Raw genomic sequence first — 27,250 nt, 5'->3', positions numbered from 1 at the left:
AGAAAGAAAGAAAGAAAGAAAGAAAGAAAGAAAGAAAGAAAGAAAGAAAGAAAGAAAGAAAGAAAGAAAGAAAGAAAGAAAGAAAGAAAGAAAGAAAGAAAGAAAGAAAGAGAAAGAAAGAAAGAAAGAAAGAAAGAAAGAAAGATCTGGATTGTTGAAAAGTAAAGCTTTATTCCAAGGGAAATAAAAATAAATAAATAAATATTGAATGATAAATAATAATAACTGCACTTTTTCTTCATTGTTAGGAATTCTATTAATAAATTTTGTACTCCAAAATTGCATAAAATGAAAATAGATGTGTTAGTCTGGTAATATTTATAGCTGTACTATCTATAATTTAAATATTTAGCCAACAAAGATGTTGTACTCTATTTCTGATAATCAAGCCACATATCATGAAATTCAATTAGTCTAGCTCAAATGCATTTTTTTCCCCATGCTATTTTCTATCAATTGCAGTTATAATCTCAGTCACTATGTTCATGAAACAGAGCCTGAAATGCACTTGTTGTCCTCTTTTAATTTAAAGTGTTCAAGAACTTATTTATTATCTCTCTAGTGAAGTACTGACATTAGAATCTATGAATTTGGAACTACACAGGTGTCACAAAATCAGAAATTCTCTTAGGTTTGAAGAGAAATAGCAAACTTTTATTATTATTATCCATTTTGTAAGAATAAGAGTATTAAAACAGGGGGATAGGTGCGGGAGTGTCAGATGGGTTGATGGACTGGTTAAGTTGTGGTTTTCTGAAGACTCCATAATTTCTTATCAACATTTCAGCATTGAAGTTAATATGGAATAGATGATGGAAGACTAACCTCAGTGTCCTAAGGAGAGTTATGCCAATTTCCTGGCTGAATCTGGTATAATGTGCAGATAGATATAAATATATATATAGACGGATACATTGTTAAATACCCTCAGAATTAATGAAAAATAAAGGCCAGTGTACAGAGGAGAATAAATATTTTAATTATTAATATACTCATTTTCTAAGACCAGTATCACAGGACATGCAATTTCATTAGTGAATATAAGGTTGGGAGTCATAAATGGAATGCCAAATTAGGGAAACATTAATTTTGCAGGGGACATAACACCTAATGGTTTCACCATATCCTGTTATGATTTTGTCAGATCAAGTTTCCCAAAAATGTACAGATACACAAATGGAACTGCACATGCACTTGCACATTGCAACATTTGAAGAAGAATAGCTTGCATAGAGCTGAACTGGGGATCAAATTAAATATTTAAGTTAATTTACAGAATATCTGTTAGTCCACTGTAGAATATTCACATTCTTCACAAAAGCACAAATACACTTTAAGCACCAGAGGGGTGACACTGCACTTTCTCTTCTTACTTTAAAAAGAATCATGTTTCTTTTGTATATGTCAGATCTGCATGCAGGCCAACAGCCAGATGAAGTTGGCTGCTGCTCCCAGCTGCTTGCTGTAGCAATTTATACCCACAATAATGGGAATAAAATAGAGCTTTTCTGTTTTAAGTATATACACTTAGAATATTTTTGCTTGCAAACTGCAGGTGCCAACATTTTGTTTGTATTACTGTACTAAATGCACCATGTTGTATGTACTAAGACAGGTGACAGTGTCAGTGAATCATCATTTCCAGCGCTGAAATAGTATTTCAACATGTACGACCATCAGAAAGTCATTCAGCAAGAGCAGTGATAAAAATGACAGACACAAGCATGTTCATACATAAGCTCAGAGATACTGCCCTGCTCATTCTCTAGCAGAGTCTACAAATATATCACTCCTAAGTACAACTGATGATGATCTATCTAGCCTTAAATTAGAATTGAGTGATATTGAGGGTGAGGGAGGGAGGAGGTAACATTTAGTTTGATATTATTTTAAAATTTGTTGCCATTCTTTTTACAGTTTACTAATGTTGTTTAATGTTTTCCAAATAATGCATTATTAATCATGGAAAATACTATAATACTATCTGAAATATCTTTTTTTTTTTTTTTTCAGTATGATTAAAAACAATTCTTTATATCTGTGTCAGTCTGCTCTTAATGAATGTCAATATTTCCTAATAAAATGCTAGTGATGGATGTGTGTTTGAGGACATAGGTATACCAATCATAAAAGAATGTCTGGGTCAGAGAAATTCAATCTGGGTATCTGTGTTTTCATTTCTTAATGTAATTTACCTTACTGAAGACTGTAACCTGTGTTAGGAAAATTAAATTAATTTCCCTGCCAAACAACATAAGAATATTGTCAAAGTGTCACATACAAAGTGCCACAAAATATTCACAGTCATGTTGAATGCACTGAGGCCAGCTGTGCTCAGTGCAGAAGGTTTTAATTTTTCTTTTTTTCTCTTTTAATTCTATGACTGTAGTCAGTAAAATATTGGGATACCACACTAGACTGAGGTGAAGAGTGAGCAATAGAAGAGACCAGGTTTGATCTGGTTTGTTGGTAGTCATCTGGGTGCTTCAAATGTGAGGGAATGGAAGAAAAACAACAGGAAGGAAGAAAAAAAAAAAAAAAAAAAAAAAAGTTTATATATATATATATTTCTTTGTCGATGCAGAGGGATTTTTGGAAGCTCTGGCTCATTCTTGGTCCTAGCTTTAAATGTTATGAAGGCAGAGTAATTTGTTGGATCACTCAGCAAGGATACCAGATATTTCAATTCACTTTAAAGCAGATGCTAGGTAAAGAGTATGTAGTAATTCATCATGCTGAAATAGGTTGCGTAACTTTATCAAAGTGTGCAGAACACTGTATTAGATTTAGTTATGCTATTCTTTTGTTTTGTTATAGCAAGTATCAGTATCTTCTCTTTCCACTACATTTGGTTTATATTTGCTACTGCAACATTGTATATGCAATTAGAAAATATGCTAGTATTAACATCTAGATAAGAATTCTGCTTAAACTCAGCAGCTTAATAAGAGATGGTGGTAATAAGATTTTTCTTCTTCTTCTTCAATACCACACAGCCATGACCACCAAGATTTCTAGAGATCATCTACATATAAAAAAAAAAAAAATTATCTCCTCAGACAATAAAACAGAATGATGAGATGAAAATAATACCAATTTTGCTGATTGAAATAAAATACACATAAGACTAATCATGAAAAGTAGTGATCCAAGCTTCACACAATACAGTGGTTACTAATATAGCACCCCTCTATACCTAGAGGCTAGAGAAAGAAGAGAGCAGCATTACTGTAAGACTGAATTTCCCTAGGAATGAAACCACCTCCCAAATTAAGTTGTGTCTTATTCTCAGCCTGGGATTATTGTCATAATGTCTGTCAAAAAGAGGCCTATCTGCAGGCTAAGAGAAATTCATAGTTTGTAGTCAGTGATATAGTTTGCTGATGATAATCTGTAAAAGGGTATGGTAATAGAATCTTAGAATCATAGAATGGCTTAGGTTGGAAGGGACCTTAGAGATCACCTAACTCCACCTCCCCTGCCATAGGCAGGGATGCCACCCAGTAGATCAGATTGGCCAAGGCCCCATACAGACTGGCCTTGAACACCTCCAGGGATGGGGCATCCACAACTTCTTTTGGCAACCTTATTCAGTATTTCACTACCCTTACAATGAAGAATTTCACAGAATCACAGAATTACAAAATGGCCAAGGTTGAAAGGGACCTCTGAATGTCATCTAGTCCAGTCCCCCTGCTGAGCAGGATCACCTTGAATACTGCACAGGATGGCATCCAGGTAGGTTTTAAATATTTTCAGAGAACGAACACAACCTGGATGTGGTCTACCTTGACTTCAGTAAGGCTTTTGACACTGTTCCCCACAGCATTCTCCTCAGGAAACTGGCTGCTCATGGCTTGGACTGGCGTACACTTCATTGGGTTAAGAGCTGGCTGGATGGCCGGGCCCAGAGAGTTGTAGTGAATGGAGTCAAATCCAGTTGGAGGCCAGTCACTAGTGGAGTCCCCCAGGGCTCGGTACTGGGACCAGTCCTCTTTAACATCTTCATCGATGATCTGGATGAGGGGATTGAATACACCCTCAGCAAGTTTGCAGATGACACCAAGTTAGGTGCGTGTGTCAATCTGCTCGAGGGTAGGAAGGCTCTGCAGGAGGATCTGCATAGGCTGGACCAATGGGCTGAGGCCAACTGTATGAAGTTCAGCAAGGCCAAGTGCCGGGTCCTGCACCTGGGGCACAACAACCCCAGAGCTACAGGCTGGGAGAAGTGTGGTTAGAAAGCTGCCTGTCAGAAAAGGACCTGGGAGTATTGGCTGACATTCGGCTGAATGTGAGCCAGCAGTGTGCTCAGGCGGCCAAGAAGGCCAGCAGCATCCTGGCTTGCATAAGAAACAGTGTGGCCAGGAGGTCCAGGGAAGTGATTATCCCCCTGTACTCAGCTCTGGTGAGGCCACACCTCGAGTACTGCGTTCAGTTTTGGGCCCCTCACTACAAGGAAATGGAGGTGCTTGAGCGACTCCAGAGAAGGGCTACAAAGCTGGTGAAGGGTTTGGAGAACAAGTCTAACGAGGAGTGGCTGAGGGAGCTGGGACTGTTCAGCCTGGAGAAGAGGAGGCTCAAGGGAGACCTTATTGCACTCTACAGGTACCTGAAAGGAGGCTGTAGCGAGGTGGGGGTTGGTCTGCTCTCCCACGTGCCTGGTGACAGGACGAGGGGGAATGGGCTAAAGTTGCACCAGGGGAGGTTTAGTTTGGATATTAGGAAGAATTTCTTTACTGAACGGGTTGTTAGGCACTGGAATAGGCTGCCCAGGGAAGTGGTTGAGTCACCATCCCTGGAGGTCTTGAAAAGACATTTAAATGTAGAGCTTAGGGATATGGTTTAGTGGAAGATTTGTTAGTGTTAGGTCAGAGGTTGGACTCAGTGATCTTGGAGGTGTCTTCCAACCTAGACTATTCTGTGATTCTGTGATTCTTTGAACCTCTCTGAGCAACCTGTTTGAGTGCTCTTTCACCCTCAGAGTAAATTGTTTTCCAATGTTTATACAGAGCATCTTGTGGTATATGATTCTTATTCTAGAACTGGACACCAGTGAAAATAGCATGGCTCTATTCAAGTAAAGAAATGCCCTCATATTCAGCTGGAACTTCCTATGATTCAGTTTGTTCCCATTGCCTCTCATCCTGTCTCTGGGCATAACTGAAAGGAGACTAGCTCCAACTTCTTGACACCCTCACCTCAGATGTTTATATACATTAATGAGGTCTCCCCTCAGTCTTCTCTTTTCCAGGCTAAACAGGCCTAGATCTCTCAGTCTGTCCTCATATGACAGGTGCTCCAGTCCTCTAACCATCTTCTCCAGTGGCCCTCCTCTGGACTTATTCCAGTGGTTCTATGTCCCTTGTGTACTGGGAAGCTCAAAACTGGACAAAACACTCCAAGTATGGCCACACTAGGGCTGAGAAGAGGGGGAGGATCACCTCCCTTGACCTACTGGCAACACTCTTCTGAATGCACCCCAGGATACCATTGTCCTTCTTGGACACAAGGGCACACTGCTGATTCATGGTCAGCCTGCTGTCCACCAGGACTCCCATTTTCCTCTCTGCAGAGCTGAATGCCAGCAGGTCTGCCCCCAGTCTGTACTGCTCTTTGGGTTATTCCTCCCTAAGTGCAGGACCCTGCATTTGCCCTTGTTGAACTTCATGAGGTTCCTTTCAGCCCAACAGTCCAGTCTGTTGTAGTCCCTCTGAATGGCAGCAGAGCCCTCTGGGGTATCAGCCTCTCCTCACAGCTTTGTGTCATCAGCAAACTTGCTGAGGGTGTACTCTGTTCCATCGTCAAGATCACTGATGAATAAGTTGAACTACACTGGACCTATTACTGACCTCTGGGGGACAGTAGTAGCTACAGACCTCCAACTAGGTTCCGTACCAATAAGAACAGCCCTCTGAGCTCTGCCATCCAGCCAATTATCAATTCACCTCACTGTCTACTCATCTAGGCCACACATCCTGAGCTTGTCAATGAGCATGTTATGGGAGACAGTATCAAATTCCAGTTGCATTCCAGTTGCTCTCTCACATAAAGAGGAACTCCTCGTCATCCTGGCTGGTCTTTTCTAAAAATCACATAGCCTTCCATGACAGGATTCCCCACCATGTCCCTGTGATGATCTCTTTGATGATTTCAAGTCCTCAGGCTTGACAAAGTTTGGTAGTCTCTTTGCGAAGTCACAAATACAAGCCCCAGGTAGGCAGCAAACCTCTCTGAAGATACTGTCTGGGAGGCAAATGGGTACCTCAGTGCTTCTCAGAGAGTATTCCCCATTTACCAACACTACTTTTCTTGTGAAACTGGTTCTTAAACAAGATGTATGCTGGTCTATGTTTTTACAGTTGCCCATTACTGCATCTTAACCATCACCATTGTTGCCATTAACACACTCTCCTTTTATTATATTATATTATATTATATTATTTTATTTTATTTTATTTTAATTTATTTTATTTTATTTTTGAGCCACAGAGCATTATATCTGAAGTTTAGGGGCACTTCAGGGGAAATGGGGTGATTCCTCACTCTGCTCCAAGCAGAAACGAATGTTCAGTCTTCCCCTTCTTAAGAGTTTATCCATTCTGCCATTTTCAGGTTGGAAGCCACCTTACCACTTCCTTGTGAGAATTTAAGGCTGGGCTGTTGCTCAGCTTGCACCAGAATATTATACCACATTAATCTCTCGCTTGGATTCCTGGATATATTACAGCCTGCTGAGCTCCTCTTGCAACCTGGCAACTTGCTCAGAGTGTGTCTATCTGGTCACACTTGCACCCATGACCCCCAGCTCTGCCTTCAGGCCCTAGGGGGATCTCCAGACTTTGCAATTCCCTGCAACTGAGGGTCTGGGCAGCTCTTGCAGTCCTTGGGAGGTCTCCCTGGGCAGAGGTGTCTGCCATGGGTGGTTGTGGCCCCTTCATCTGGGTTTCAGTCTCTGCCCAGCAGGTGTGGCAGGTAGACACCATTGTTGCCTCACTGGAAAGCTGCTTCGTGGTGATCCCACAATAAAGGGTAAAGATCAGTCCTCCTCCTGCCCTCCCTGCTTACACTCCCTGCATGAACTGCTGCGCAAACTGCTGCACCATGCCCTGTTTGCCTGCCCTTTGTGTGACAGAGGAGGGGAGCTCTTGGCTCTGCCCAAGCCTTGTCAGCTGCCATTGCAAGTACTGCCAGGTACTGGTGGCTCCCTAAGCTGTCTTCAGTGGCTATGATACAGGAAACACCTGCATGCTGTGATCCCCCACTCCACTGCAGAACACGTCTGCCCCAGAACCAATCACCTTGGTGAGTGAGGATAGTAAAGAATGAAACAAATCTTGCACTGAAAGTTCACACTTCCAAAATATTTTTTCATAAGTCATTGTGAAAAACAAAAACTGTTTTCCCAGCAGAAATCTGTTTGAAGGGCATTTATTGTAATACCTGTCTTCTTCCGGGAACAAACAAATAGATAAATAAATAAATAAGTCCCTTTATAACATGTAGTAGAAATGACTCAGTCTCGGAGTGTATCCTACTCAATTCATTATATTTCTCAAAAATCTTAAATGAGAATGTGGCCTACTTTTGAAGATTAATATATAGGATTAATTATGCAATATTTGACTCAGACTTGGGCTTTCCAACACATACAAAACATGTTGCCTCATGTAGACAGCTGATTCATAGCCCTTTATGGCATAATGGTGATGAGAAACCTAGATTAAAAATAGTGGCTTTGATAACTCTTTGAATCATTGTCAATAAGTTGCTCTTCTGATAAACTTTCAGACACCTTTGAGAAATGTCTCCCTGGATATATTTAAATAATGACTGATTGAGGAAAAATGTCTTCAAAGCCTTCTCAAAATGAGGTGTAAAATGGGACTCATTCACTCACTGAAATTATTGTCAACACAGAAGGGTAAAGAAAAAAAAAAAAAAAAAAAAGTTAGCTACATTCTTCTAACTGGTTCCATGGAGGTAAACAAAACTTTGCAATTATAATACCATTTCCCATCACTTTTCCATCACACTGAATCAGATACAAAATACCTCTGAAACTTCTCTTTACATAGTAACTGCTACTTGTCACAAATTATTATTAACACCTAATATTCATTTTATATACCCACCACAGTTTTGAAATTTAAGATTCTTGCATATTAAATACTCTGAAAGTTGAAAAAAAAAAAAAATGCAATTTCTTTTTGTCTTTGAAGACTGTAACTGTTTTCCTCACTGATATGCAGGTTCAGAGTACCTTAAAATATGGTAGATTTTCCTACAAAATTATGTTTATTCTGCCTTTGAGGCCCCTAAAGTATTTGATCAACCCACATCTCTTAGAAGAGAGTCTGTCTGAATGAACCATTCATATAGCTTTTCTCTTGTTCTGCCTAGCTCAAAAGTTCCTGAAATTTTCTAGTTCTGATTTCCATTGAGAAATAGCTGAATGCTGTCTATGAAATAGTACTGGGAAAATACAGCTTCCTTATGTTGGATAAGTAATAAATAGATGTTCTCTCTATTCTTGTTTCTAGAAATCCCTCATCAGAGAAAGTTTATTCTCACTCCTCTACTTTTAGGAAGAAAGACTATGTCAGTAATTTCTTGATGGCGGAGGGAGCTTATTACAGATTTCAGAATCAGATGCCAGTCTTGTGGGACGTTCCAATCTTTGTTCAAAACAGGCATTTCATTAAGTATTCTCATGAGTGAGAAGTTCTGTTTTGGTTAGGTTTTAGGATTATTGTTGTCATTATTATTATTACACACAATATTTTCTGAAACAAGAGCCACACCTCAAAATTCAGTGTTGGCTTATCTGTTAGGAAATAATTGGTTGTACTCAGGTCCCTCAGAATTCATATACACCCTCTCCCCCCATTTTCTTTTATTGTAATATAGTAATTACAGAATATAATATAATATGCACTATATATAATGGTATAAATATGATATGATATGATATGACATGAAATGATATGATATATAGAAGATATCTTCTATATGAAAATATCTTCAGTACTGTCTTCCTAAAGGAAGCCACAATTCTGAAGACTTTTTTGAAGGGGAAATCCTGTACTGATTCCTTGAAATCTATTCAAGATTTTATTCTGTGTTTCAGTTATTAGGTAATTAGTAGTTATATTGGGTTTAACCTGTCTTTGTATGCATTTAATATATGAAAATTAGACCTCGAAAATGTTAAGAATAAGAATATAAGTAAGAATATTTACTGTGTAACTATAGGAGTGCTCTTTTTATTGCAAGTTCTTCTTAATAACTAGGACATTCTCAATTCATTCTTAAAGTCTTCACCAAGGGTAAATTCTGTCTGACCAATCTGGTGGCCTTGTAAGATGGAGTGACTGCATCAGTTGACAAGGGAAAACCGACTGATGTCATCTACATGGAGTTCAGTAAGGGTCTCGACACTGTCACACATGACTTCCTGATCTCCAAATTGAAGAGATATGGATTGATGGGTGGACCATTTGGTGGATAAGGAATTGGCTTAAAGCTCACACCCAGAGAGTGGTAGTCAATGGCTATATGTCCAAGTGGAGGCAGATGATGAGAGGTGTTCATTGGGGTCTATACTGGGACAGGTACTATTTAATGTCTTTATCAATGGCATAGACAATGGGATTGTGTGCATCTTCAGCAAGTTTGTAGATGACACCAAGATGAGTGGTGCAGTTGATACAAGAGAAGGAAGGGAAGCAATCCAAAAGGACCTACACAAGCTTGACTAGTGGGCCCACATGAACTGCATAAGGTTCAACAAGACTAAGTTTTAGGTGCTGCCCCTGAGTCAGGGCAATCCCAGACACTAGTACAGACTGTGATAAGAACTAAGAGTAGCTATTCAGATAAAGACTTAGGAGTTCTAGTGGACAAAATCAACATGAGCCAGCAGCGTGCATTTGCGGCCCAGAAGGCCAACTGCATCCTAGGCTGCATCAACAGAGGAGTGCCCAACAGGACTAGGGAGGTGATTGTGTCCCCCTCTATTCTGCCTTTTTGAGGCTTCACTTGGTTTATTGCAACCAGGTTGGAGGTCTCCAGCACAAGAAGGATGTGGATCTGTTAGAACTGGTCCAGGGAAGGGCCACAGATTTGATCAGAGGGTTAGAGCACATATCCTATAATAAATAAATAAATAAATAAATAAATAAAATATAAAATAAAATAAAATAAAATAAAATAAAATAAAATAAAATAAAATAAAAATAAAAAGTGTGAGAGAGCTGGGGCTTTTCAACTTAAAGAAAATAAGGCTCTAGGGTGACTTACTGCAGCTTTTCAATACTTCAAGTGGGCTTCTAAAAAAGGCTGGAAAACAACATTTTGCTCAGTCAGATAATGACAAGACAAGGGGACTGATTTTAAACTAAAAGAGGGGAGATGTATATTAGAGGCTAGGAGAAAATTCTTAACTCAGAGGATGGTTGAGGCATTGGAAAAGTTTACCCGGAGAAGCTGTGGATGTCCCATTCATGAAGGTATTGAAGACTGGTCTGGATGAGGCCCTGAGCAACCTGATCTAATGGGTGGTATCCTTGCCCAAGATAGGGGCATTCAAACTACATTATCTTTAAGGTCCTTTCCAACCCAAGCCGTTCTATGATTCTATAAATTTATACTTTGTATCCTAAATTCAACTTATTTTATATAAACACTATGAGAATAAATTATTTATGGGAAGTTATGAAATTGTGTTTCTATAGGTTTCTATTGTGCAAGATTGCTGAACCATGATACTGAATTCAGAAAAGCCATGAAGGCCTTAAGAGCCGTGAAGTGGCGGATCATAATTACTTTTAGCATACTGCAATTGAGTAATGTGTCTCTTTCATGTAGAAACAAATTACTTTTTAGAAGTCTTCATTTCCCCAGTTTTTCAAAAATTTCTGTTTTAGTGATCTCTAAATACAGTAGTATTTCTTTCTTTTTATAACTTAGCTGAACACAATGTACTTGGTAAATTCACCAGCTTAATGTAAGAAGGGCATGAGACTTCAGAGTTACAAAGGTTGCTCCATTTAGTACCAGCTAGCTATGGGCCTTTCTTCAAGCTGTGACCCTTTTTGAAAACTGAGCTTTATTGCATCAAATGCCCTTTTGATATTTAGTTCTTAGGATTGGTCCAGTTTAGTAGGATAGTTTTAAATATAGGTAACATAAGTACAACACTTTCCTGTCCTGAAAATAGTCTGGTGGGAAGCAATAGTATTTTGCTTAGATCTAAGGCAGAAGATGATGTAGCTATCAAATGTGGTTGAAAGACACTATGCTGCCGTTTTAAATATGGGACGTTCACTGCAGAGCTGGCTTTGAATCAAACAGTCAGCCTCTGCCTCCTTTTTATCTTCAAACAGGATTCTGTGTCTAGTATTTCTTACTTTATAAGCAGAAATTCCTCATCCTCTTCTTCATTTTATTTGCGGCAGTTTGTCCATGGCATAAAATTTTGATGCTTAGGTTCACATCTTCTGCCACTGAGACATGACTCAGAACAACACTGATGCAACAGCTTTTGCACATTGTTTCTTGCCAATTTGCTGATGTGATTAATGCTCTTTGGCTATTTAGTTTCTTCCTAGTTACTTTTCTTGCACTTTGGTATTGTGGAATAAATGGAAGTTTCTAATTGTATAAGCTCTATTTCTTGGTCAGTCTTATTAAAGCATAGGATAACTGTTTTCTGAAAATCTCAAAGAAAAGTTCTATTCCAGCATTCATCCTCTTCCCTGCTTTTGATACTCAGGTGATTCTTCAAAGGTGCAAAGAGGGATCTCACCTGGGACTAATACATCAGTACCCCTTATAAGATAGTTCTCTCTGACCCCACTCCCTGTCATCAGTCAGACCAAAAACCTTTCAGAGAATAAAGCCTTCTATTATTTACTTAAGGGTAAGCATTCAAGCTTTTAACTCTTCTTTTGTGAAAGAGGATACCTTTCTTTTCAGCTTGAGAAATGATGTCACATTTTTATATTTTAGTCTATTTGAATGCTGTAACACACTTCATTTGACATTTCTAAGTGTAAGAAGTCTCAGTTGTCAATTATTTGAATGTAGAATATCTGTTTTGTAATATGTGCAACTAAATTTATCCCTGGTGAAACTTTATTGACTTCAAATTAAAATTAGCTTCTGTTAAATGATCCATATGGGAAATACACAGCTTGGTTAATCAAAGGAAAACATACTTTATGATGTGTGTTAGTTTAAATCTGCTAGTTTCAATACTTCTACACATTGCTTGTAGTCATTATGATAAAACATGAAAAAATAGACTAAATTTAAATTGGCATAAATGTTAGCTAAATGGTAAAATGAACTGCATGTGAATAAGCTGGTGTGAATGCACATATATATATATATAATTATTATTATTATTATTACATGCCCTGATAGACAGGAACCAGAATGAGGAACTAATGCTTGTCTGACATTTTGATGTATGTATATCAGTGCTCAATGGGGAAGGCAGAATATATTTCACCTCCATAAGCAAAGAAAATCATCTCATACTACTTAAAATATATGCGAAGTTCACAAGAATGAAAATCTAGAAACGTAGGCAATCTGAAGGAAAGAAAGTCTTTCCTGTGAATATAGTATCTATCCAGGACTCAGATCATAGGATTATATTTTGATTTTGATAGCTAAATGGTGCCTAAGAGAAGTAAATTAAATATATATATATATATTGGCTAAATTGTAAATCAATAGCTCTAATAAATAACACCTCCCAGTGTGACTTCTGCAGAAAAGCATTGTGCATTACTTGGGGGAAGGATACAAGGAAATGCCATTATATTGCCCTTTAGCTGACTTGAAAATGAATGTTGTAACAGAAATAAAAAATAACTAAGGTTCAAAAGGCAAAATTTGTTTCAGTATTATATGAAAAATGCAGGATTTGATAAATTTTAAATCTAGCACAAAACAATCAACCTTAACGCATACAAAAATTCAAAAGCTTAGAAAGTATTCCCATAATTTAATACTCAGATTATTTGTTTATGAATATTATATAAAATTAAGGTGTCTGTTTTTCAGTTAATATGTATAAGTGACTAATAGAAGCTTTAAACTTCTATTTAATCTCTTCTAGTCTGGATGAAATCTCCACGTAAACAAAGATACTCCATTAACTTGTCAACTGTCAAGGAGAACTGACAAGTTGCTACCAAAGTCAGTCTAAAAAGTAGAGATTTCTGAATTAAGAGAAAAATTCACTACCTTAGGAAAATAATAATTATAATAAAAAAATTATATGTGACTGCTAGATGTGTTCGGTGAATTAATATTTTTGAAAAAGAATTACATTATATATATATATAAACATTTTTACAAATGTCTAAAAGGAATTAAAACTTTAAAAATATTAATAATAATAATAGTAATAAATGATATGTTAAGAAGAAACAAAATGTTATTTACCATCTGTGTGTGCAAGTTCATCAGCATGTTCTTTCAAAAAGTAACGGTGTAATGTTTGTTTCTGAACAGAAGTTAAGCATGAAAATTGCTTCTCTGGCTTTAGTATAGATTTTAGTACAGTGCAGGCAAATAATCCAGCACATGCAAATAATCACAGAATTACAGAATCACAGAACTGTAGGTGTTGTAAGGGACCTCGAAAGATCATCAGGTCCAACCCCCCTGCAAAGCAGGATCCTCAGAGCAGGTTGCCAAGGTAAGCGTCCAGATGGGCCTTGAATATCAGCAGAGAAGGAGACTCCACAACCTCTCTAGGCAGCCTGTTCCAGTGCTCCATCACTCTCACTGTGAAGAAGTTCTTTCACATGTTGGTGCAGAACTTCCTGTGTTCTATTTTGTGGCCATTGCCCCTTGTCCTATCCCCACAAACCACTGAGAAGAGGTTAACTACATCCTTCTGTCTCCTACCCCTCAGATATTTATAGACATTGATAAGATCCCCCCTCAGTCTCATCTTCTCCAGGCTGAACAGACCCAGGTCTCTCAGCCTGAAATCTCAGCATTGGTAAGGGAACTTGGAAAATAAGAATGTTAAAACACATTCCAAGACAGAGTTTTTTTAAAAAAAAAAAAAAAATAAAATAAATAAAATAAATAAATCTCTACAAATAGTTTATCTCCCTCATGAAAATGATTATTCTGTTTTGCTATTAGTTCACAAGAGGGAAAGATATTTTGACAGTTGTTATTAGCAAATATAATGAGAGGTAACTGTAACACTGGTAAAAAGAAGAGAGAGAATTAACCAGAAGACTGCAAAGTCAATCAACTAGTAAGTTCAGGGATGACATAGTTCTTCCTATAAATCTTCCTTTAGCCCTTTGTATTCATACCTTTTAGCACACTCTTGACTGGCATACTGGTATATCAGCATCCCCACGGAAATTCCTCAGGAACTCCCCAGATCTCACCAGAAACATCCACACCACTTGGAATGAACATCTGACAAGCCTTTATCATTCTAATAACTATTAGACCCCCAACTTCTATGCAACAACCATCCATAAACATTTGCTATAACAAAAAATATGCCAACCGGTACAGTTTGGTACAAACATTAATATTGATATTAGTATAGTGAACTTTAGATGCAAATATAGGGCACTGAAAAGGAGACTATAACGTGGTAGCTGAAGAGCTAACCTCCTGTAATGATGCTTCCTCCAGGACTTGGCAACTGGAGTTTTTTATGGAGTTTTTATCTCCATAAGCCTGCAGGCTCCTCCAGGCAGGGATCTGGCTGCTGAACAGGAAAGCAAGAAAGATGCTGAAGAACACTTGACAGATGAAGGCAAGATGTGAACAGGAGCAATGCAGTGCTGTAGAAGGCATGTTGCAGCTGAGGGAAAAAAAAATAAAAATAAAAATCTCTACTTCCAATCAATGAGCAATGTTCAGCGACTTTCTGGGAAGCAGGGCCTCAATACACTTGGCAGTTCAGGAGGACAGACATATGAGAGCCCACACTTTCCTTCCCTTTCTCTGTCTTTTATTGTTGTGTGACATCATAAAGTATGAAATATCCCTTTGGTCAGTTTAGGTCAGCTGTGCTGGTGATGTCAGCTGCCCACTTCTTGCCCACACCTAGGCAACTGGCTCTGGGGGTTTGGAGAGAGTCTTGATTTTGTGCCAGCATTGCTCAGCAATGCACAAAACACTGGTATGATATCAATGCTGTTCTAGCTACAAGTGTAGAGCCCAACACAGGAAAAGTTAGCTCCATCCCAGACAGACTAGGACACATAGTGACATAGTGTTAGAAATAAAGAGGCTTTCGATACCTCTGCACTACAGGATAATGTTCTGCCTGGAAGTGCTGCTGCATAATTTTATAGTGAAAGTAAGATTGACTTGTCCTGAGTGTTGTGTCCAACAGATTTGGTATATGCTATGGATGTGGGCTGCCTGACTTGTGGGCATGAAGTCCCTTTTTAGGCTCCAGAGATGGCTGTTCACAAATGTTTCTTGCTTACTGGATGCAACATTTCAACCCAACCTCACTGCAGCTCCTTGCCCTTGGAATCTTCAAGGTACCAATATGAGCTGGAAACTTCTAAATAGGAAAGAAGACACTTTCATGAAAAACTGAATTTACCTGAAAGGAAGATGAGGGATTTTTCTAGATAGTTTAGAGATTGTCCTAAATTTAGTGTAATCTTTCAGAGTAGTTTGATATGGAAGTTTTGCATGAGGCTGTATTCAAGGGAGAAGCTAAATGGGACAAATTTCTCTGAGGGCTCTGCTTCAGAAGTATTGGTGAGTATTTTGATCTTCTTGCAGAGATCAAACACCCGGAAGGCCTTGGTTTTGCTGTAACAAATATATTAGAATTTTTAGTGATATAATGTATAATATAAGTAATTTGGTGATGAGTGGTCTTATGAGGTTCTTTCACTCCAAAAATTAAGCAAAAAACATTGAAGGAGTCTGACAGTGTTAAGGAGGGCTGTTTGATCTCAGATATGATCCTATGCAAGGCGAAGGGCAAGGCTGAGCAGGGCCACTGATGCTTATTAGTACTTTCAGAGCCCAGATACTGTTCTAGAAGGATCAGTAAGAACAAAACCATGGCAAACACTTATACAAATCAAGAGCTACTGAATGGGTGACCAGCAGCCTTGTAAACAGGCGGATTCACTTGGTGTCACTGAGGACTACTAAAATATTTTTAATATATATATCAGAGATGTTTGTTATGGGAAGGTATTCTCTTTTGTGAGAAAATCAAAAATATTAATTAGCGCTCTGTGCAAAATATAGTACATCTGAAACTTTTATTTTTTATTTCTTTGAGATTGAAAGTGGCAAATTGTTTTATTGCTATCTATAAATGCCCCTATAGACTTATGTTGCTGTTGACTGTGGAGAATTTCCAGACAGACCTTAAAGTACTAACAGAATAGATCCTTCTCAGAGAGGAATGGATTATTACAGCACAGATGATTGAAAATAAACATGGAACAAAAGTCAAATATTTTATTTTAAATAAATAAATGCTTTTCCACCTAGTGATGCCCTTTACATTAAAGAAAATATAGGTGAATATCAATGATGTTGTCTTTGCCTGCATTAGGAAGTGTGTTTGTTTTCACTGGGTTTTCTGAGTTATACACTGTTGTTAATGTACTAAATAATTATTTGGTTAATTCCCATAATAATTTAACAGCAGACTCTTCTAAATCTGTTTTTATATCATTTTTCCTCATGTACAGATTTTGGGAAATAAAATGTGTAAAGGAGGAAATTCAATTTAAATTACTAATCACCTTCCACATGCTACCACACACACATTCTAATTGAAAACAGACTAATGTGACAAAATATGCATTTGTCTGTGCTTCCTTTAAGTACAGAATACTACCTTTTATATTGTTCTCATTTTCTTTGAATACTGATCTTCTGTAATTTCTCTTTTCTTTGCCTCTTGATCGCCATCTACAGACATGTGACTGTAGTTCAACTATTTGATGCCATCAGTTATATGTTCACTTAAGGGAGAATGTAGCGTGTGTCAGAACGCGCTACTAGAGATGTCTGAGTTTTGACAGAAACCTCAGAATCTTTCAGAAACTTTCAATTCCTGCCATTTTTTTCAATTTACACATACAGACATTGTTTTTTGAGTTACACTGATATTCCTTCAGAATTATTTTCCTACCATAATTTCAAAAAATATTCTAAATATATTGTGGAGAGGACGTTGGTGAGATACAATGGTGGTCTTCAGATCACAAGTGAGACTAACTCACTTGAGACTAACTCACTTGAGACTAACTCACTTGTTTTTCAATTAGTTTGCTAAATAAATATATCACTAATTATGTTGAAATCAAAACTCAAATATCCACATAGCTATGGATTCCATGAGAAACAGCTGGTTCATGAAGAAACCACAGAATAATTATGTATATTCTGTATAGGATATAGGTATATTCTGCATCTGATGGCTAGTCTTAGGGAGGAATGAATAACAGGCAAAGGACTTAATGCAAAATATCTCCTGTTATTTGCATGAAGTTCAAAATCTGAATTTAGATTAAGAACAGAAACAATTAAAAAAAAAAAAAAAAAAAGTGAAAAAAGCTCAAAAGCCTGTAAATTTCACCGGTGGGTATCTGGTACAGATGTTTTTTTGGTTGGTTTGTTGGTAGTTTTGTTTGTTTGTTTGATTGTTTTTTTTTTGTTTTGTTTTTGGGTGGGGGTTGGGGTGGGCGGAGGTTTAGTGCAGAAAAATCTGGGAGAGAAAAAAAAAAAAAAAAAAGAGAAAGGAAAAAAAACATATATGGAGGTTTATGCATTTTTAAAACTATTTCCATTTTCCTTTATCCGAAGAATGAACCTTACTTTTTGTGGCTTGTAAATTCCAACCATTTTATTGTTAAATGGTGGTATTCAATGCCTGAGTATACTTTTATTTATTTTTCCTTAAGGAGGTAATATTGAGAACTTGATTTAAGATCTTTGAGGAAAATTAAACCATATATGATGCTTTATTTACAAAATATTAAGCATAACAAATTTCATGCAAGCATAAAAATGTTCCAAATAATATAGTGCTTATTGATTATTGTGGAAACCAGTTGTATTGCTTCATCTGTATTTTCAGTATATTTCAAGAACATCTGAAGGTGAGTCTGCATTAGATCGAAGAGTGTGTGCATGAAATGAATCTTTTTTGTCACCTTATCCTCTAATAAAACCCAAAAGATGCTAAACATCTGTAAGTTCTTGAAAAAAAAAAATGCAAAATACATTAATTTAAAAACATTTACTTTTATAAGATTGTGATTGGTCCTTTATTATTATTATTATTATTATTATTATTATTACTATTATTAGTCTGACTTTATAGAGGAGTTAGTAGCCTTATTTGATTAAATAAAGGCAAACTAAGGAAGACAAGATAAAACTGAATTGATGCCCTGGTTTTGTTGTTGTTGTTGTTTTGTTTTGTATTTAATTTTAGTTCTTTATATATTTTTTTCTATATGTCTTTCCAATTATTTAGAATGGCTTAGGAATTTTATGTAGCTGTGTGTTTTAGATTACTTATTATCTTCATAAGCCAGTTTGTCTCCTGGTTAGGACTACATGTGTAGATCTCATACTGTCTTACTGTTTTTCATACAAATTGGTTAGTCATTTTAAGAGGCAAATGTAAATTCATCATCTAACTGTGCTTTATTTCTTCATACACAAATCTGTATATCCAAGTCTTGTGGAGCTATCACGCAGGTTAGAAGGTTAGAAGGGACATTAGGAGCTCAGACAGTCCATGGAAAATAAAACTGTGGTTTTATAATTAAAAATAATAAATAAAATTCAGAGGTTTTTTATTATCTTTTGAAGATTTCGGTTTAATTGAATAAGAATTATTTTGATGATTTATTACAAAATTAGTTTTAGACAAAAAAAATCATGATGAGTTTTAATAGTTATAGATGGTTACATTCTATCATAACCTTCATCTATACAACAATTTTTTAATAGGTACTAAATAGTATCTGAACAGTTTGGGTGATGGTATACCTTGAATTCATTTATATAAATATATATCAGTGTGTTAACTTCCTTCTGTTCTTTTTCATTCTTTTTAAGGTGCTGGTGGTTGGTCACCACTTGTGTCCAATAAATATCAATGGCTTCAGATTGATCTTGGTGAAAGAGCTGAGATAACTGCTGTTGCTACTCAAGGTGGTTATGGGAGCTCCGACTGGGTAACAAGCTACCTTCTGATGTTCAGTGACAGTGGACGAAACTGGAAGCAGTATCGTCAAGAAGAAAGCACTTGGGTATGTTTCTTAATAATAAGAACTACATTTCTCCGAAAGACTAAAAGTACTCATGCTATACCTTATTGCAGATGTATATCAAGCAAAGCAGTAGAATATAAAGAACCACAATGAAAAAGGTTAAATAATTAGATATCCAAGTTATTCTAGCTTTTGACACAGTAAGGGGCATTGAAAAGCAAACAAACATCAAAAAACTAGCTTTACCATTACTCTATTAGCATCTTGGGGATGTATTCTGAAGACTGAAAAGTCTCTTTTGTCTTGCTGTGCATGATAAATGTATTATTTTCAAACTATTAATCACACTATTTTTTTTTTAATTGAAATATATATATATTTATTAAGAGATACAGCAGCAACAATTTCATGTTGATTTAATTTTGGTCCTCTAATACTAAGTCTGGATTCTGATCTTGATTTAAGTTGCAGCCCATTTAGCTTTGTAGTTAATAATATATCTTGCTATTCTCGTCATGTTCTATTCACATGAAACTTACTGAGACTGGAGGATTCTCAGTGCCAGACAGATAATGTCCAAACCAGATTAAATGATAATTTAGACCACAGTTATGTCTTTCCTTGATCTTCAGTGATTATCAGTCTGGACTACAGAAATAATCTTTGTATCTCCGTTCTCTGATTTTATCCTGTCAAGTTACTTCTATTCTTCTATCCATACAGAAGAGATCTGATTAATTTTTGAATTGTACTAGGCTTTAGGCTTCAGCTGTTTCCTGCTGCAGTTAAACTTTATGTTAAAATGTAATTCATTTTATGAATTTTGATTTTGTTGACTTTCAATTCTAAATGTTCTTAACACTTTTATTGTTAAACCCCATCTATGGTATAATGAGATTATGCAGTTGCTTACTTGTTGCATAATTATACTTCCTTTTGAATTTGTTTCATAATTCTGCTTCAGATTGTGTTTTCATAACAAAAAGAAATAAATGAGTTTCTAATCCATATGGCTGTGGGGAGTGAGAAAAGAAAAACAATCTTCCAAATGTTAAACGAGCGTACGCTGCTACAATATTGTCTTTGCCCATCTTCAGACAGACCGATAAAACAAATCTGAGAGGTGGAAATGTTTGATCTCTTCAGTGAGAGCATTTTTGAAATCCCGTATTTTTACTGAAAACAGTGATGCAGATAATTATATCTTAAATGTTGCCACCAGTAGAATAGCAAACAAAAGTTCCCTGAATTGTTAAATACGGATGCAGTATTTATCCTGATGATGTCAGGACTTTTTTAGATCTGCAGAAGGGGAAAAGTAAGGCCATTCCATGCTCTGAAACTTAATAAAAAATACATTATGTTTATGTTTGCCATGCAGATTGGAGATATGGCTTGCAGGCAGTAATGCATAATTCAAGGATGTAAACCATCAGTTTCAGGGATATTCTATTGATTTTATTTATTTATTTATTTATTATTTATTTATTTATTTTAATGTATCTTTACTTAGGAAATCTGGTTTTAGGGAATACATTTCCTCTTATCTAAACCAAAACATAGAAATAGTATTGGAATTAAACTCTTAATTCTCTATTTTCTTTGTAGATTTTCTTTGACTATTACCTGTTTACTTTAACTGTTCTTAAATGAAGTGTCCAAGTTCATTTCAGACAAGAGCATCCCACATTTTAAAATACATATTATTTCTACTTTTTTTTTTTTTTTTTTTTTTTTTTTTAATTGAGCCATTGACCTATTTCTTACCAGAGGCAAGATTTCTTACCAGTGGTACTTTTTCCCTTTTTTTGACTGATACTGTGTGTTAGAAATACAGGAGATGACAGGAGATGTCCAGTTTTTAGGGTTTCGTGATGGTATAAATACTTCAGAATCCTTCAGTTCCTACAAAGACTTATATTTTGTACCCAATCTTTCTAAAACTGAGTAGAAATGTTACAATTTTTCTGTACAATTTCATAACTCCCTACTTTTTTTTTTTTCTTTTTTTTTTTTTTTAATTTTGAAACTTTCTTTGACATCTTTTGGCTTATCTTTGTGGTTCTGGAGCTTCTGTCATCACTGGGACTTTTTAAATAAGCACAGATGTGACATGTAGACATGTAACTGTAATGGTACTTGTGGATGGAAGTCCTCTATTGTCTTTTTCTTCCATGTGGTTATTTCATATCCCTCTCTCTTGCAATTTTTTTCACTCACTTTAAGATTTTTATAACTGAGAAGCAAAAAAAAGACTATCAAAGCATCTGCAAATGATCTAGTAGTCTAAACTTTCTTTAGAGAGTTCAGTTGAAAGAAAGGTTACCCTAAAAACATTTGACTTGAATCATGTATAATCTAAATATTTTGTTTTTCCTACCACCTACTACAAAATGATTCATTGTCACTTTGTTCTCATTTAAATTTACATATTCTGAAGTTGAGTGAGATGAACCTCTCTTACCTCTTTGGCTGCTAAATATGGTGTCTTTAATTCTTTGCTTAATAGGAAATGATTTAAAATGAGTTGGGGCACCTCTGTTCTTTACCCATGCAATGTATCTTGGTCTTAGTCTCCTCATTTACAGTTTACTGATGTATTCCTTACTTGCTATCTTACACCTGTAAGGAGTTTATCTTTCATGATATAGAATCCATTTGGACTTTAAAGTTAAGTACTAAAGATACTTTTGAAAGACTAACACCTTTACAGTTATTAGGTATCTTCTCATTATAGATTAACTATTGTAACAGTTGTTTTCTCTGACAAAAATCTCTGCATACCCATTTTGGCAGCCCTCGCGAGGGAGGCTGAGGAGGCATGGGTGAAGCTAGCAGCATCAGTGGCGGGTCATTTACATCAGGCATCCTCACCATTTTGCAGCCACTTGATGAGGTGATCAGCTCCTGGTCAGCAGACAGGTTCTGCAGCAGAGTGGGAGATCAAGGCAGGCAGGGTCTTTTTTTTTTTTTTTCTTTTTTTTTTTCTTTTTTTTTCCCGGCACAGAGGCCACTCAAAGCAGCTCCCTGGCAGCCCTTGCAATGGAGGATGAAGAGGTGTGGGCGGAGCCAGCAGTGCCCCCTCTCCGGCCATATAAAGGCAGCCTCTAGGGAGCATGAGTGATCAGGACAGGCAAACAGGCCATGGTGTGTCAGTCAGGGCATGGCGCAGTAGTTTGCATGGCAGCTCATGCAGGCTGATTAAGTGGAGAGGGTGACCTCACTACTCTTTTCCAACGGTCTTTCCCAGCCATGGTTGTAATCTGCTCGTGAAGAGTCCAGCTATGGTATCCACCAGACAGAAAACAATGGCCTCCTCATCTCTTGCAGCCTCTCCAGCCACAGGTACTGATGTGGCTACCCAGATAGAGATCTCAGGGAAACACACAGCCATCCATTTCTTGGGCTGCAGGGTATGCCCGAGTCTTCTGTCAGTGTCTGACAGCAGCAGTGGTGCATATGCCTGTGGGAGGTGCGTCCAGGTTGAAGAATGCTCAGCCTGGTGGTGGAGCTTCTGGAGGAGGTGAGTAGGTTAAGGAGTGTCGGAGAGGGAAATTGACTAGTGGAAGCATACGCTACCCTCCCTGAGACAGACTCACGAGCCTGCCACAGTACAAGTAATAAAGGTTTTTCTATCCTACCAGGCAGACGCTACACAGAAGTTAAAAGTTCTCCCATCCCACGAGGCAGTAGGAGAGGACTTTGGCCAAGGGGAGGAATGGAAGCAGGTTTCTGCTTGGGGTGGTAGGTGAACCCTCTCCCTGCCCACCTCACCTTCCCATCTACCCTTATATAACAGGTATGAGGCTCTAGAACATGACAGTCCAAACAAGGACGTAGATTAAAGCCCATCCCAGTTGGAAGGGGTGCCTAAGGCAAGGCAATCTACCCACCTCATCACTACATCTTCTGTCAAGTAAAAAGAAGGTTTATCGTCATGGGGGACTCCCTTCTGAAAGGGACAGAGGGTCCTGATATGTCGTCTGGACCCAACCAACAAAGAAGTCTGCTTCCTCCCTGCGGGTTGGGTAAGAGACATTGCCGGGAAAGTCACTTGCCTGGTACGGCCCATGGAGTACTACCCACTATTTTTTTTTCAGGCTGGTAATGATGAAGTAGCAAGGAGAAGTCCAAGAGTGATCAAAAGGGACTTTAGGGCTTTGGGGTGACTAGTTAGAGGATCAGAAGCACAGGTTGTGTTTGCCTCCATCTTTCTGATAGGAGGGATCAATGTTGACAGGCAGACTCAGCTCATCAAAACATGACATCGAGACTGGTGCCACCAGCAGAACTTTGATTTTTGTTAATCACGGGAAGATCTACATCACACCAGGCTTGCTGGCACCAGATGGGAAGAACCTCTCTCAGAGGTGCAGATTTTTTTTTTTTTTCTATTATTTTTTTTCTTTTTTCTTTTCCCTAGGCATTAGTGAGGCTGATAGATAGGGCTTTAAACTAGAGTCAAAGGGGGAAAGGGATAAAACCAGGCCCGATGGTGACAAGCTAAGGGATGGTGCACTAGAATCAGAGGTACTGTGTGCTAGTGAGGTCCTTTGGTCTGCTCCACAAGGTGCTGCATACAATGAGGTGCATATTAAATGCTTGAATGCACACAGTATGAGGAATAAAATGGATGAGCTAGAGGTCTTGGCCCAGTCCCACAACTATGACATCATCTGCATAAGTGAAATCTGGTGGGATGAGTCCTGTGAATGGTATGTCACAACAGATGGTTACAGGCTTCTCAGGAGGGACAGACAGGGCATGTGAGGTGGGGGAGTGGTGCTGTACATGAAGGAGTGGCTGGACTGTGTGGAACTTCAAGTTGGCGATGGAAAAATTAAGAGCCTCTGGGTAAGGACTGGGGGACGAACAAATAAAGGGGATGTCTTTGTGGGAGTCCATTATACATCACCTGGCCAGGATGATGACACCAGTGAATTATTCTTTGAGGAACTAAGATACACCTCAAGATCAACTGTCTTTGTCCCTATGGGGGATTTCAACTTGGCAGATGTCAACTGGGATTACCACACGGCCAACACAAGCAGGTCCAGGAGGTTCCTAAAACACTTCAATGATAACTTCTCGGTGCAGGTGCTAATGGAGCCAACTAGGAAAGTTGCCCTCCTAGATCTGTTGCTGGAGAACAGAGAGGTTCTTGTGGAGGACATGTCAATTGGTGGCTGTCTTGGTCATAGTGACCATGAAGCGGATGAGTTTAAAATTGTTGGCCACAGAAGGAAAACTGCTGCCAAAACTTCAGCCCTGGATACAGGGAGAGCAGACTTGAGGCTGCTCAGGGAACTAGTTAGCAACGTCCCCTGGGAAACTGCTTTTTGTGCTAGTCAGTCTTTAAGCTGGTCAGTCTTTAAGCACTGTGCAGGTCAGTCTTTAAGCACTGTCTCCTAAAAGCTCAGGATAAGGCAATTCCAAAACATCAGAAGCCAAGCAGGCAGGGCAGAAGGCTGGCCTGGCTGACCAGGGATCTTCTGCTGGAGCTTAGACTAAAAAAAAATAATTTTAAAAAATGTGTACAGCTGCTGGAAGTAGGGTCAGACAACATGGAAGGAATATAGGGATGCTATTCATGTTTGTAGGGAGAAAATTTGTGTGGCCACAGCCCAATTAGAGTTGAAGCTGGTCTGTGGGAGACAATAAAATGTTTTTGTTTGTTTGTGTGTTTGTTTGTTTGTTTTTGTTTTAAATGTGAACAGGAAAAGGAGAAGCAAACAGGTCTGCTACTTGATGGGGATGGTCACCTCACAGACAAGGACATAGACAAAGCAGAGACATTTAATGCCTTCTTTGCTTTGATGATGGGCTTCGGGACCCAGGGTGCCCTGAGCTGGAGAACCACGATGGTGGGAATGATAAAATCCCAACCAACCCTGAAGGTGTGTGGGATTTGCTTCTCCACCTGAATCCATTCAAGTCCATGGGTCTGGATGGGATTCATCTCAGGGTGCTTAAAGAACTGGCTGACATCATCGTGGGACCTCTCAATTATTTTTCAACAGTCTTATGAATCTGAAGAGGTCCCAGTAGACTGGAATCTGGCAAATGTTGAACCAAGTTTCACGTTAGGTCAAGAAAGAAGACCCTGGCAATTACAGGCCTGTCAGTCTCTTGTCAGTGCCTTGTAAAGTTATGGAGAAGATAATCCCTGAAGTTATTAAAGTACACCTGAGGGAGAATGCAGTCATTGGTCCCAGACAACATGGGTTCATGAGGGGTAGGTCCTGTTTGACTAACTTGTTTTCCTTTTATGATAAGATCACCCATCTAGTTGATCAAGGGAAACAAGCTGATGTGATCTTTTTGGATTTCAGTAAAACTTTTGACACAGTTTCCCATAGGAATCTACTGGACAAAATGTCCAACATACAGCTAAATAAAAACATACAATGGGTGAGCAATTGGCTGACAGGCAGGGCTCAAAGGGTTGTGGTAAATGTATCCACATCAGGCTGGCAGATGGTCACTAGTGGGATCCCCCAAGACTCCATAGTAGGGTCAGTCCTCTTTAGTATTTTTATAAACAATGTGGATGTAGGACTAGGTGTTTTGAGCAAATTTGTCGATGACTCTAAACTGGGAAGAGTAGTTGACTCTGTTAAAGGTGGAAAGGCCCTGCAAAGAGATCTGGACAGATTGAAGGGCTGGGCAATCACCAACCGCATGAAGTTTAACAAGAACAAGTGCCAGGTCTGGCATGTGGGACGGGGCAACCCTAGCTATATGTACAGACTGGGGGATGAGATGCTGGAGAGAAGCCTCACAGAGAGGGATCTGGGGGTTGTGCTTGATAGCAAGCTTAATATGAGCCAGCAGTGTACCCTGGAAGCCAGGAAGGCCAACCGTATCCTGGGGTGCATCAAGCATGGCATCACTAGTCTGTTAAGGGAAGTGATTGTCCCACTGTACTCTGCACTGGTGCAGCTTCACCTCGAGTACTGTGTGCAGTTCTGGGCACCACAGTACAAAAAGGACACGAAACTCTTAGAGAGTGTCCAGAGGAGGGCTACTAAGACGGTAAAGGGCCTAAAGGGTGTGGTGGTTTTACTCAGGTGGGTGGCCGAGCTCCACCACAACCGCTTTCTCACTCCCCCTCCTCAAAGAGGAACGGGGAGAAAATATGATGAAAAGGTCTCAGGGGTTGAGATAAGGACAAGGAGATCACACAGTCATTATCGTGATGGGCAAAACAGACTCAGGGTAGGGAGACAGTAAAATTTGTTGCTTATTACTAACAAGCTAGAGAAGTGAGAAACAAAGGAAAGAAACCAAAATCATCTTCCCCCCCCCCCCCCCCATCCACCCTCTTTCACCTCCTCCTCCCCGAATGGCACAAGGGAATGGGGGAATGGGGGTTATGGTTAGTCTATAGCGCTTCTTCTCTGCCGCTCCTTCTCAGTCACTCTCATCCTCTGTGTTGTGGGGTCCCTCCCACGGGATACAGTCAGTGCCAAACTAATCCGGTGTGGGCTTCCCACAGGTAGCAGCTCTTCAAGAACTGCTCCAGATATGGGTCTGTACCATGGGGTCCATGCCTCAGGAGCAAACTGCTCCAATATGGGTTCCCCAAGGGCAGCAGCTCCTGCCAGGTCACCTGTTCCTACATGGTCTCCTCTCCACAGGTTACAGGTCCGGCCCGGAATCTGCTCCACCTGCAAGGCTGTTTCTCACTCCTCTCACTCTCCCAGCTGTTGTGTGGCTTACCCTTACCAAACATGGGGCAGCTTCTAGATCCTCCTCAATGAAACCATCCCTATGGCCCCCTGCTACCAAAATCTTGCCACGTAAACCCACTACAGCTGGGATACATATGAAGAGCAGTTGAGGTCACTTTGCCTGTTCAGCCTGGAAAGAGGAGGCTGAAGGGAGACCTCATCGTGGTCTACAGCTTACTCATGAGGGGGAGTGGAGGGGCAGGCACCTATCTATTCTCTTTAGTGACCAGTGTTAGGACCCGCAGG

The 27,250-nt window shown here is 38.7% G+C and overlaps 1 protein-coding gene across 1 annotated transcript in view; it reads left to right on the top strand.

Moving 5' to 3' along the window:
• CNTNAP4 (contactin associated protein family member 4) overlaps positions 1-27,250 on the top strand; it is a 175,667-nt gene that overhangs the window by 17,633 nt on the left and 130,784 nt on the right. Inside the window, exon 3 of the mRNA XM_035309930.1 lies at positions 19,117-19,310. Coding sequence (XP_035165821.1) covers positions 19,117-19,310 — 194 coding nt within the window. The remainder of the gene's footprint in view (positions 1-19,116; positions 19,311-27,250) is intronic.

Source organism: Oxyura jamaicensis, chromosome Z, assembly GCF_011077185.1.
Source record: "Oxyura jamaicensis isolate SHBP4307 breed ruddy duck chromosome Z, BPBGC_Ojam_1.0, whole genome shotgun sequence".
NCBI lineage: Eukaryota > Metazoa > Chordata > Aves > Anseriformes > Anatidae > Oxyura > Oxyura jamaicensis.
The sequence above is the reverse complement of the archived record's forward strand: the minus strand, read 5'-3'. Positions and strand labels throughout refer to the sequence as shown.